The sequence below is a fragment of the Neophocaena asiaeorientalis genome, unplaced genomic scaffold (genome assembly GCF_003031525.2).
Source record: "Neophocaena asiaeorientalis asiaeorientalis breed wild unplaced genomic scaffold, Neophocaena_asiaeorientalis_V1.1 scaffold17, whole genome shotgun sequence".
In the NCBI taxonomy this organism is placed as follows: Eukaryota; Metazoa; Chordata; class Mammalia; order Artiodactyla; family Phocoenidae; genus Neophocaena; species Neophocaena asiaeorientalis.
Window position 1 is genome coordinate 131,701 of NW_020171802.1, and position 12,645 is coordinate 144,345.

Sequence of the window (12,645 nt, forward strand, 5' to 3'; positions counted from 1 at the left end):
TAAACTCAAAATGGATTAGAGACCTAAATGTAAGGCCAGACACTGTCAAACTCTTAGAGGAAAACATAGGCAGAACATGCTATGACATAAATCACAGCAAGGTCCTTTTTGACCCACCTCCTAGAGAAATGGAAATAAAAACAAAAACAAATGAGACCTAATGAAACTTAAAAGCTTTTTCACAGTGAAGGAAAACATAAACAAGATGAAAAGACAACCCTAGAATGGGAGAAAATATTTGCAAATGAAGCAACTGACAAAGGATTAATCTCCAAAATATACAAGCAACTCATGCAACTCAATGTCAACAAAACAAACAACCCAATCCAAAAATGGGTGGAAGACCTAAATAGACATTTCTCCAAAGAAGATATACAGATTGCCAACAAACATGAAAATAAGTGAAATTGAGTTATTTGTAGTGAGGTGGATGTGCCTAGAGTATGCCATATAGAGTGAAGTTAAGTCAGAAAGAAAAACAAATACCGTATGCTAACACATATATATGGAATCTAAAAAAAAATGGTTCTGACGAACCTAGGGGCAGGACAGAAATAAAGATGTAGACGTAGAGAATGGACTTGAGAACATGGGGAGGGAGAAGGGCAAGCTGGGACGAAGTGACAGAGTAGCACTGACATATATACACAACCAAGTGTAAAATAGACAGCTAGTTGGAAGCAGCTGCAAAGCACGGGGAGATCAGTTCCGTGCTTTGTGACCACCTAGAGGGGTGGGATAGGGAGGGTGGGAGGGAGACGCAACAGGGAGAATATATGGGGATATATGTATACGTATAGCTGATTCACTTTGTTATACAGCAGAAACTAACACAACATTGTAAAGCAATTATACTCCAATAATGATGTTAAAAAATAAAGAAAAGAAAGTAAGGCCTGGTTCTGCTGCCATAGGAAGAGCTAGTGAAAGATGCAACTTCATAAATCTGATATTTCCAGGCCTGGAACACCTCCGAGGTATGTAGTCTTGACTCTTTCCTACTCCTGCTCCCAGCAAGGACTCCCTGGGGCTCAGGATTCATGCCAGCCACAGCGTCAGTGCCAGAGAGGAGCTCTGGCCAGAGTGGGGGTGATCCCCTCTTTCCCTTGGGAGGCAGGCATGCTTGGCTTTCCTTAAGGGATGGCCTGACAGGGTCCAAGCCCGAATCCACATTTGGAGCTCGAATCCACCAACACTAAAACAACTTGCTAGTTTGCTCAGTGAGGCCAGTTGAGTGAGAACATCATCAGCTACACTAGCTGTTCCGAGAATGGCCTATCCATTTGTTTACCAAAGGTTGAACTGTCTACAGCTTTGAGGCCTCAGTTCCCACCCTCTGTGTGCTGGTCCATCCTCTGCAACCACCCCTGCTGCCAGCTATTCTGCCAGTCCCAGGGCACCTGATATGGGAAAGTATGTATCTTTCCTCACATGCCCCCATTAAACTGAAGCTTTGGTCCAATCTCATTTATTTGGTGCATTTCAACTTTGGATTATGACCATGGCAACCTTAAAAATGAGTACAGTAGGGATGGCAAATACGTTTTTTTGTTTTTAATTTCATTTTTTTCGCCACGTTGGGTCTTAGTTGCGGCACGCGGGCTCTTTGTTGCGGTGCATGGGCTTCTCTCTAGTTGTGGCGTGTGGGTTTTCTCTCTCTAGTTGTGGCGTGCGGGTTTTCTCTTCTTTAGCTGTGGTGCGCAGGCTCCAGGGCGTGTGGGCTCTGTAGTCGTGGCGGGTGGGTTCCAGAGTGCGTGGGTTCTGTAGTTTGCAGCACGCGGGCTCTCTAGTTGAGGCGTGTGAGCTCAGTAGTTGTGGTGCGTGGACTTAGTTGCCCCGTGGCATCTTAGTCCCCTGACCAGGAATCGAACCCATGTCCCCTGCATTGGAAGGCGGATTCTTTACCACTGGACCACGAGGGAAGTTCCAGCAAATAGCTTTTATTTCAAGTGCCAATTCTAATCAATTAGTACAACTTTCTGCAACACCAGAAAAGAATGACCTGAGACCTGAGGCCATGCTCGGCAGCAACTATGATCCACTATTGATGTCTGCCTGGAAATAGGATAAGAAGTGTTATCACTGGGTTGGAGTCTCGTGGCTGCAAGGAGAATGGGCACTGTGGATTTCAAGCAACTCTGTTGCAACAAGCAGTTCAGCAATATTATGGTTTAGAGATTTTCCAACAAGCCCCTACGTGGAGGCCACTGGAGGTGAAGAATTACCCAAGACCTGCCTTCTTCAAGATATCTGCTCTTCCAGAAGATATGCTTCTGGGGTCCCAAGGAAACCTGGGTTCAGGGGTAAGATGCATCCAGAAAACCACATGTCATTTGACAAACTCTGCACTAGCAAAAACTCCAGACTACTCTAGCTAGTGAAGTGCCCTCACTATTCACCTGAGATAGCACCAGCTGCACAAAACTACACGGCATCTGTCTTTGTCCCCAGAGCAACCACAGCTGAGTCCTGGGAAAGGGACTCATGGGGTTTCATGGTCACAGCTGGACTAGCCTCAAGTCACATGCACCTGCTTTTTAAAAGATGAATCTAGTGTGGAGCTAGATCTTGTTCTCAGGCCCCAAGCCCAGGGTCTGCCCTGGCAATCCTTCCTGAAGGCATTTTCTGGGAGTTCTGGACCAAGGCTCTCTGCCCCTCTCCCCGAAGTTCCCCAATTCAGTCCTGGGTCCTGTCACCTCCCCGCCCCCAATCCAGGCAGCTTGGCCTATCCCTAGGTACCTCCTTGCCTTTCAACTTGCACTTTTCACACCTAAGTTTTAATTGAAGGGCTTTCTGTGTAAAAGGAGGTCCAATTTCAAGCTATCATGAAAAATGAAGGGGCTGGCATTTGAAAAGCATTTTTAGGTGCCAAAGAATAACTTCCTCAACCCATTTCCAGCATAGATGCGATCCCGCCAGTCTCTCCTAAGTGGTCTCAATAGCTCCAGCCCACATTCACTGAACAGCTTGGCTCTCATTCTACCACTATAAAAATCAGAAAGAAAGAGGCTTTTCCTGTGCCTCTCAACAGGGCTTTTGTGCCTGTAATTCCATCCATTTGAGCATTTCTCTAGCGCTCATTACTGTCACACACGGGAACGCTGAAAAGGGACTCCCGGAGATGGAAGAAAGGTGCTTAAGCCACGAGGGTTTCAGAATAAAGGATCAAGCTGTTCTGAAGATATTTAATTTTCTGTGAGGGCTGAAATGTGACTTGAGTAACTCAATTAGCATTTTCTAAGAAGCCACAGGATTATGGCTTTTCTCTCTGAGGCTGAACTAAGCGAACAAGAGTCAGACTTGGACACAGAGTTCCTCAGAGAAGCATCTTTCTTACCAGCCCACCACTCCTATTAATCACTTACATAAATCACAGGTTTAGTCATTCAACAGACTCAACCAGAGTTGAGCTCCTAACACACAGCAGGTAACGAGAGGTACTGGGGAGAATATTGCAGAAGAGGTTTCTTACAACTGCACACACACTGTGCGCTGTGAAGTGAGCAGGACCTCCCCAGAGCCTGCGGCCATAGACTGAGGAGGTCCAACACAAGCTTCAGATGGCTTCAAAGTCTTGTGTTTATCTTTAAAGTCCATGAGAGCTGTGCATTTACTCCGTAAAAGGATTTTTTCTTTCTTTTTTAAATTGAAGCGGAGTTGACCTACAATATTATGTTAGTTTCAGGTACACTACATAGTGATTCAACATTAATATACATTATAAATTGATCACCAAAAGTCTAGTAATTTGTCACAGTACAAACTTACTGCAATAATATTGACTATATTCCCTATGCTGGACACTACATCCCCATGACTCATTTATTTTATAACTGGAATTTTGTACCCCTTAATCTCCCTCACTTATTTCACTTACCCCCTAACCCCCCTTTCCTCCCTGTTTGTTCTCTATATCTGTGAGTCTGTTTCTGTTTTATGTTTGTTCATTTGTTTTGTTTTCTAGTTTCCACATATAAGTGAAATCATACAATATTTGTCTTTCTCTGTCAGACTTATTTCACTTAGCATATTACCCTCTAGGTCCATCCATTTTGCTGCAAATGGCAAAATTTCATTTTTTTTTTTTTTTTTTTTTTTTGATTGTACATATATACCACATCTTCTTTAGCCATTCATCTATCAATGGGCACTTAGGTTGCTTTCATATTTTGGATATTGTAAATAATGCTGCAATGAACATAGGGGTTCCTTCTGGCTATGAAGTTTCTGCTGAAAAATCAGCTGATAGTCTTATGGGGGTTTCCTTGTACATAACTAGTTTTTTTGTTGCTGCTTATAAGATTCTTTAACTTTTGACATTTTAATTATAATGTGTCTTGTTGTGGGCCTCTTTGGGTTCATCTTTTTGGGGATTCCCTGTGCTTCCTGGACCTGGATGTCTATTTCCTTTGCCAAGTTAGGGAAGTTTTCAGATATTATTTCTTCAAGTAGGTTTTCTGTCCCTTTCTCTCTCTCTCTCTTCTTCTTATGGGACCCCTGTAATTCAAATGTTAGTATGCTTGACCCAGAGGTCCCTTAAATTATCTCATTGTTTAAAATTCTTTTTCTTTTCACTGTTTTGATTAGGTGATTTTCACTATTCTGTCTTCCAGATTGCTGATCTGTTCTGCATCCTCTAATCTGTTATTGATTCATTCTAGTGTATTTTTCATTTCAATTATTGTATCCTTCAGTTCTGATTGGTTCTTTTTTATATTTTCTTTCTCTTTGTTGAAATTCTCACTGAGTTCGTCCATTGTTCTCTAGAGTCAGTGGTTATCTTTATGACTATTACTCTGAACTCTTTATCTTATAAATTGCTTATCTCTGTTTAATTTAGTTCCTTTTCTGATGTTTTGTCTTGTTTTTTCATTTGGAAGGTATGCCTTTGTCTCTTTATTTTGCCTAACTCTCTGTGTTTGTTTCTATGTATTAGGGATGTTGGCTAAATCTCCTAGTCTTGCAAGAGTGGCCTTACGTGAAAGGTGTCCTGTGGGGCTCAGTGGGGCAATCCCCCCTGGTCACCAGAGCACTGCTGTGGGCATGCTGATGCACAGGACTGGCCTCAGTGCAACTGACTTCGAGGCCAGTCTGGGACTATTGTGGGTGCTCTGTGGTGTGGGGCTGGCCCCCTGGAGTGGGAGCCACTTTGGAGGGATGCTGGTGCCAGCCAGGGCTGCCCAGCTGTTGGGGCAAGGCAGAAAGTGTTTTGGAGGGACCAGCTGGAGTTGGTCCTCAGGGGAAAGTCAGGGTGGGGCACACAGTGTTAGTCAGGTTGATGGACAGTGACAGAAATGGTGCCTGCCAGTGCTTCCATCCCCAGAACCCTGCCCCTCCAGCACACGCCTTAAAATTCATCAGTGAGTCTCCTTCTCATGTGACCCAAGCACTTTCAAGCTGCTGCCTCTGTACTGGGAGTCAGAGTGAATGAATGTGTGTGAAAGCCCCTCAGGAGAGTCTCAGTCTCCCACAGCCCTTCCACTCGCCTAAACGTAAACCTAACTGGTTTACAAAGCCAGGCATTATGGGGGCTTGTCTTCCCAGTACAGGTCTCCCAGGCTGGGGAGCCTGATGTGGGGCTTGTAGCCCTTGCTCCTCAGGGGGAATCTCTGTGGCTGTGACGTCCCTCCTGTGTGTGGGTTGCTGCACTGGGGGTGTGGGTTGGACTAGACTGTGTCTCTGCCACTCCTGCCTGTCTCACTGCGTCCTTTGCTTTCTATTCTTAGTTTAGAAAATCTGTTCTGCTAGTCTTCAGGTGGTTCTCAGAGATGGTTGTTCTATAAGTAATTGTAGTTTCGGTGTGTCCATGGGAGGGAGTGAGCTCAGGGTCTTCCCACTCTGCCCTCTGGATGTGGACCTCTCCATAACACACATTTAATGCAAAAATAATTTCCCTCTGTTTCCTCAGAATGCTACACCCCCTTCTCAGAGGCAGAAAATGCAGTGTCTGAAATCAGGCACCGTAGGCCCATCCTTGGGCCTGGTTAGTGCCTGGCCGGGGCAGAGGGTGATGAATCGGGTGACTGGCCTCAGTTCAAGGTACCACACATTTCTAATTACCCAAGATCAAGTTATTTTCCATGGCCATATTGAAAATATTATTATTTTTCATAATTACATTATAATTGGTTTTTAGCCCAGTAAAAACATATGGTAAAAGCAAACCAACATGTATTTTCATAACCTAAAGGGTTTCTAGGTATTCATTCTGTCCCTGGCCCATTGGCCAGCACAGGTGCTCTCCACATGAGCTTCTGAAGGGCAGGAGGCAGGCGTCCCTGCCCTGAGACAAGAGGCTGGTCTCTCTCAGACTCTGGAATAATCACGTCAAGACCATTCCCCTGGGACTTCCCTGGCGGTCCAGTGGTTAAGACTGTGCTTCCACTGCAGGGGGTGTGGGTTCAATCTCTGGTCAGGGAATTAAGACCTTGAGCAGCCAAAAGAAAACAAGAAAAAAGACCACTGTGCTCTTCCCCTGCCCCATCCACTAGCCATTCCAGGTCCTAAGGCTTGATGTGCCTTGAGGTTAATTCCCTCCCTCCTTTCTACTTGTCCTTGATTCACTGCGTGGAGGGGGACAGAGTATGACCAACCTCCAGTCCCACCCAGCACATAGTAGGCACCACACAAAGCACTCTTCATAAAAAGTATTTTCTTAACTAATTAGCGGTTTGCATCTAGAGCTTCCCATTCAAGCTGTATGTATGATATAGGGAAATAATTACTTCTGGTAAGAGCTCTCTACTATTTAGCGAGGTCTTTTTCCTTTCTTTTCCCATTTAAAAAACTAATGGAAATAAGGAAAACATCAATGACCTCAGTTCAGGGTACCACATATTTCTAATTACCCAAGTCCTAGTTATTTTCCATGGTTGTATTTCTGTGGCAATACCAAAAATATTATTATTTTTCAAAATTATATTACTATTGATTTTCAGCCCATTGAAAACATCTGGTATACAAGTAAACCAACATGTATTTTTATAACCTAAGGAGTTCCTAGGTGTTCATTCTGCCCCAGCCCTTTGGCCAGCATATGTGTTTCCCGTGTAAGCTGCTCTTGGTCAGTGCTCGGCCAGCCTACCTGTCAGGCAGATACCCCTGGTGCTGTTGCACAGGTCCACCATCACTCGGATCTGCAGGAAGAGAGAACCATTAATAGCGGTATGGTAGGCAGTGGACCCTGAACTTGCCCTTTATTCAGACAAGCAGAAAGCAATGATAAAGATTAACAAAATAACTTCAGGAGAATATGTAGAAGTCCGAGGAAAAGTTAACCTAAAACTGAAAAGAAACCCTTAAAAGATCTAAAGATTTTTTTTATACCTGCAGCTCATCTATCAACATTGTCAACAGAATCTCCTTGATTTCTACCACTCTGAGAAGGCCGAGGATGGGGAAGGAATCACCAAATCTACAGCCAGGCTGGCCCCCACAGTGTCTGAAGGGCTCAATCTGTGGGTCTGAATAAAGAGGGCTGGTGAGCTTAGCAGTCAGAAGCAAACACTTAACTATCTGAGTGAGTACGGGTGAGGTACTTAACTCCTTGACACTTTGGTTTCTTCTGAAATTGTAGATTATATGAGTAGCTGTCTTGAGGGTTAGGCAGCTCCATGTCTGGCATGTGGAAACTGCCCTTAGAGGAGTGATTCTCATGCCATGTGGACACTGCCTACTTGCCACTGGATGGCCACCTGGAATACATGGTCACTGCATTGTGGTACCATCCTGACACCTGGTTCCCACACACCACTTTACACTCCTCCCCCCATGCATTTTCCACACTGCTGCTAATGAGCTTCACAAAACCCAAATCTGATCAGGTCAGTCCTGCTTCAAACACTTTTGTGACTCCTTGCTGCTCTGAAGATACAGCAAAATTCCTCCTTCTCCGGCCTCAGCTCACACCATTCCCCCCTCCCTTTCTGTTCTATAGTTCCACTCTGCCTCAGTTTGCTCATCTGTAAAATGGGGATATTTGTAGTACTTACCTCTTAGGATTGTTGTGAAGCTTTAGTGAAGTTGTATGTGAAGCTCTTAGAACAGTGCCTGGCATGTAGGAAGCACACACAAAAGTGTTTTCTGTTTTGTGGAGGCAGCAGAGAGTGCAGATAGAGGCATGAATCCTGAAGTCAAACTGCTTGTGTTCTAATCATGGCTTTGCCATTCACAAGCAGTGTGACCTTGGGAAAATTACTTAACCTCTCTGTGCTGCAGTGTCCTTGTCTGTAAATGGAGTTAACAGTACCTACCTTACTTAAAGCATGGTTATGTGGATAAATGAGTGAATACATGCAATACTCTTACAACAGGGCCCGGCATATGATAAGCAAACTCTATTTATGCTACTGTTTTGATGGTTCCTTGGATATGCCTGGAATGACTTAATTTATCAATTTACCATCCAAGAATTTAAAATTTATACATAGAGCAATTTTTAGACCCAAATAATGTGGCATTTCAAAACTGTGGGAAGAAACATTATTAGTTGGAAAATGGAGTTGAGACAGATGGATAGAAATGTGGGGAAAAATTAAAAAGATGGATCCCTATTTCACTCCTTACACTAAACAAGTTAAGTGAGCCCCATTAATCAAAAAATTAAAAGTTAAAAACAAACTAGTGAAAATACTGAAGGAAACCTTGGGAAAAATATTTATAATGGTATTAGAGTAGGAAAGACTTTTCTAAGAAAGAAACAACCCTCATGCTATATATAGGAAAAATGTGATAAATTCAACTGTCTAATAATTAAAAATTTCTGCAAGAGGTAAAATACTACAAACAATAACAAAGGAGAAACACAAACTTAGAAAAATAATTGCAAAGGGCTTGTATATAAAGAGTTGTTACAAAGCAATAAGTAAAGGGAAAAAAACAAAAACAAAGGAAAATGGGCATTGGAACCAGGCAGAAAGTTCAAAGAAAAAAAAATAGTGCCTTATCTTCACTTATAGTTGAAGAAAAACATCAAATTATGAAATACTATTTTTACTTCTTAGGTTTGCTAATAAAAAGAATAACAGAGCACTTCTCACAAGGGTGTCAGGAAAGTAGCACTCTCATATTGTGCTGATGGAAATGTAAAGGGATACTGCCTCTTTGGATGGCATTTTGACAATATCTACTAAAATTTAAATGGATCTACATTTTGACTCATCAATTACACTTTGAGATTTATTCTACAGATACACTCATATATGCATGAGAAGATGTAAGTACAAAGATGGTTGTTGCAAAAATGTGGGCAAAAGCAAAAACTAGAAACAACCTAAATAATTATCAGTGAGGTCTGGTTAGAGAAATTGTAGCATATTCACATAAGGAAATACTGTGAAAAAGAGTAAATTTAAATCCATAAAGATGATATTGAAAGATCTCCAAGATAAACGAAAAAATACAAGGTACAGAGCAGTATGTATAGTGTCTTTTCATTTATATAAAAAAAGTAGTACATACGAAAATGCTACTTTATGCTTCTCTCTTGCTGCTTTCCAGATTCTCTCTTTGTCTTTGACTTTCTAGAATATTTCTGGAGAGAAACTTACGAAGGAGAACTGAAACCTAAAAACCCCTCCTCAAGTAAGGAGCAATAGAGAGCCAGGGTCAGAGGGAGCTATACTAAGCATGATTGGCCCTTCTGTTTTATTCAAAATTTTCACTGATTTCTCTCTCAATTAAACTCTTTGTAAAAAGAACATGTTTTGGTTTGAAGGGAAAATTTGTTTTGTCTTCTACCTAGGTTTATTTTGTTTGCTAGGAGATCCAGAGGGAAACTTGTACGGTATTTACTTTTTGTGAAGTGTGTCAGCAGGTGCTTGCTAACTGCTTTAGAAATTTATTGTGAAATATATCATACATGTCACAAAAATATGAAAGGTGTGTCAACAGTTTAAAGATGAATAATAAAACAAACATGTATACACCACCTTCAGCTAAGCAAGGCTTTAGAGCATCCCAGGTGCCCCTCCCAAAACACACCCTTCCCTCCCAGCCACAACCACTCCCTGAGCTGAAGTATATTGGGCCGTGAAACTCTCCCTTTTGTACAGATAGCAACAGAGAGGCTTAGCGAGGTGAGGTCATTTATTCGGTCACACAGCTTGCTCTTGGAAAAGACAGGCTCAGCTCCAGGTTTCCTGATTCCAGGTTTACTGCACTTTCTATTATGGCTCTGATGAGTATCTTAACGTAACCAGAAGAAATTTCGATTCACTGTGTTTAGTCATGCTCATAAATTAATGCAATCAGCTGCACTACAAAATTTATCATCTTAAAAAATGTATAATTGTCCATTGAGAGGACCATTAGAGGCTTCACAATGCTTCATTTGTTGCCTGGGGGATCACAGCAGAAGGAGTAGTTAGAAACAACAGAAGCATCAATAGGGAAAATTAACCTTTCTCTCTTTTATGCTCATCACTGGTCTGCAGTTGGCACAGCTTCTATAAAAAATGATGAAGAAGGAGTTTTCATTCCCTGATCTTTTGGCTTCATTTATATGCTAAAAGTTAATTTAGATATTTACCAGTAAATTGTGTTAATCTTCACTCGGGAATATTCTTTTAACAAACATGGTCTATATAAGATTGTACCAAGGTAAAACATGGTATGAAAAGGTATGGCCATAAGAAAATCAGAAACTTTTTTTTTTTCCCTGATAATAATGATTAAGAGTTTGGAAGAAAATAAGAAAAGTCAAAATTGAAAGTCACAAAATCTAGCTTGTCAAATTAAGGAGTCATATTTGGTATACAAGGCTTCCTAGATCTTGATTTAGGATTTGAGAATGGTGAAGCTGGAAGAGGCCTTAGAGCTCATTGTCCTGGGGGTGTCAGGCAGGACCCATCCAGGACGTGGCCCTGCCCCTTCTCGAGGCCATCTCCCCCTGCTCTCCCCCATTGCTCTGCTCCAATCACACTGGCCATCATCACTGGTCTTTGCCATGCCTTATAAGGCATGGGGACTTGTTTTCAGCTTTGACAACATATGGCAGCAATGGGAGAAAAGACTACCAAAATGGGTCCCATTAGTGGCCTGACCAGACCTTCCAGTTTTCTCTCTGGATACAGAACTGGTCTCACTGGATCAGTAGGACTCATGGGATCTTAGGAAATTCATGGGCAAGGAAGGGGCCTCTGAAGAAAAGTAATGGACTTCTTGCTAATCTGGCATCAGATGGCTTGAGCTGGCTCTAATTCAAACTAAAAATAGATGGGACTAATTTGGCAGCCTCTATGAGAAAGAAAATGCTATGAACTGGGAATCTCACTTGCAGGAAGCTTATACAAGGATATCTGGGCAAGAATGCTTATTGCAACATTGTGATGGCAAAGGCATGCAAAAAATCTAAATGTTCATCAGTAAGGCACTTGTTAAACAGATGAGAAAGAATGAAGTAGATCTATATGTACTAATCTGGAAAGATGGCCTTGGCATACTGTTAAGTGATAAAAGCAAGGTGCAGCCCAAGCCACATAACACAATACAACTTTTTGGTTGAAAAAGAATATTTAGATATGTCTGGATAAGCACAGAGAAAAGTTGGAAGGCTCATGAACCAAACCATTAACAGATTTTTTTTTCTCCTGGAGACTGAGACTAGGAGATAAAAGGGGGATTTTCATTTCTTAGTTTGTATTGTTTTAAAAGATACGTTGGGATTATGGGTGAATTTTATTTTGCTATGCTTTTAATAATTCAGAGAGAGAGAAGAGAGCATGCAAGCATTATATGAAGCCAAAAGATGGGTCTAATGATCCAGCTTTCCCGGGAATCCAAATATCATGCCTTCACAATAACCCCCATCACTTGGAATAACTTGGACAGATCTCTGTTGCTTCTAGACAAATGAACGTAGAATGAACTAGAACAGTTGTCTAGTGAGTTTCAAATTGTTCATTAGTCATAAGATTTTTCTTTTTCCCACATAAATTGCCAACCCTCCAAATAAAAAAACAAATAGAATGAAGCTAGTCTGGGTTAACTTATCTGTAAAATGAGAGGGTTGGACTAGATAGATGATTTCAAACTCTGCTCCCAGGAGGAATCAGGGGAGGAAGTGGGGAGGGACACCTGGAGACCTAGAGTCAGGGGAGGAGGGATAAGAAAGCTGAGGTCCAAAGAAAGCAAGTGAAGTAGCTGGCCCAGCCTCCCCTAGCTGGTTCCAGAATAGAGTCCTGTTTTTCCTCCGCATCTACTTTTTCATACCATTTAGCCTTTGCAAAAGGAATTGTCTGAAATTCAACAGGAAATGCAAATTTTTGCTTTAGTTTACTTTGAATGTGACCAAGATATTAGATTTTTACCAGTTGATTATGCATCAACTTCAAGAAATCTCTTCTGTGCAAAAGAGAAAGGTTTAATCAAAAGTGTTTCTCATCAGAATGAATAGAGCTAAATGCTGTCTGCTGCCACTGATGATCAGAACACAAAACCTCAGGTGGTTGGCTGGCCTCCCTCTTGAACTCCCTTCCTCTCACCTTTTACTCTCAGGACTGATTCACGAAAAAGTAAGGGAGCAAACCTGCCTGTCATCACCAGTTTATGTACTGCTAAAATATGTGTCCTGTCATGGCTTCTCTGAAGTTCCCTAAGTACAGGTTCTGGTTTGCTGGGGGCAACACTGTTTAAATTCCAAGTCAC

General features: G+C 42.0%; 1 protein-coding gene across 1 annotated transcript in view; it reads right to left on the reverse strand.

The window, feature by feature from the left end:
• Positions 1–12,645, reverse strand: part of GLDN (gliomedin) — a 63,704-nt gene that overhangs the window by 26,536 nt on the left and 24,523 nt on the right. Inside the window, exon 2 of the mRNA XM_024742250.1 lies at positions 7,085–7,136. Coding sequence (XP_024598018.1) covers positions 7,085–7,136 — 52 coding nt within the window. The remainder of the gene's footprint in view (positions 1–7,084; positions 7,137–12,645) is intronic.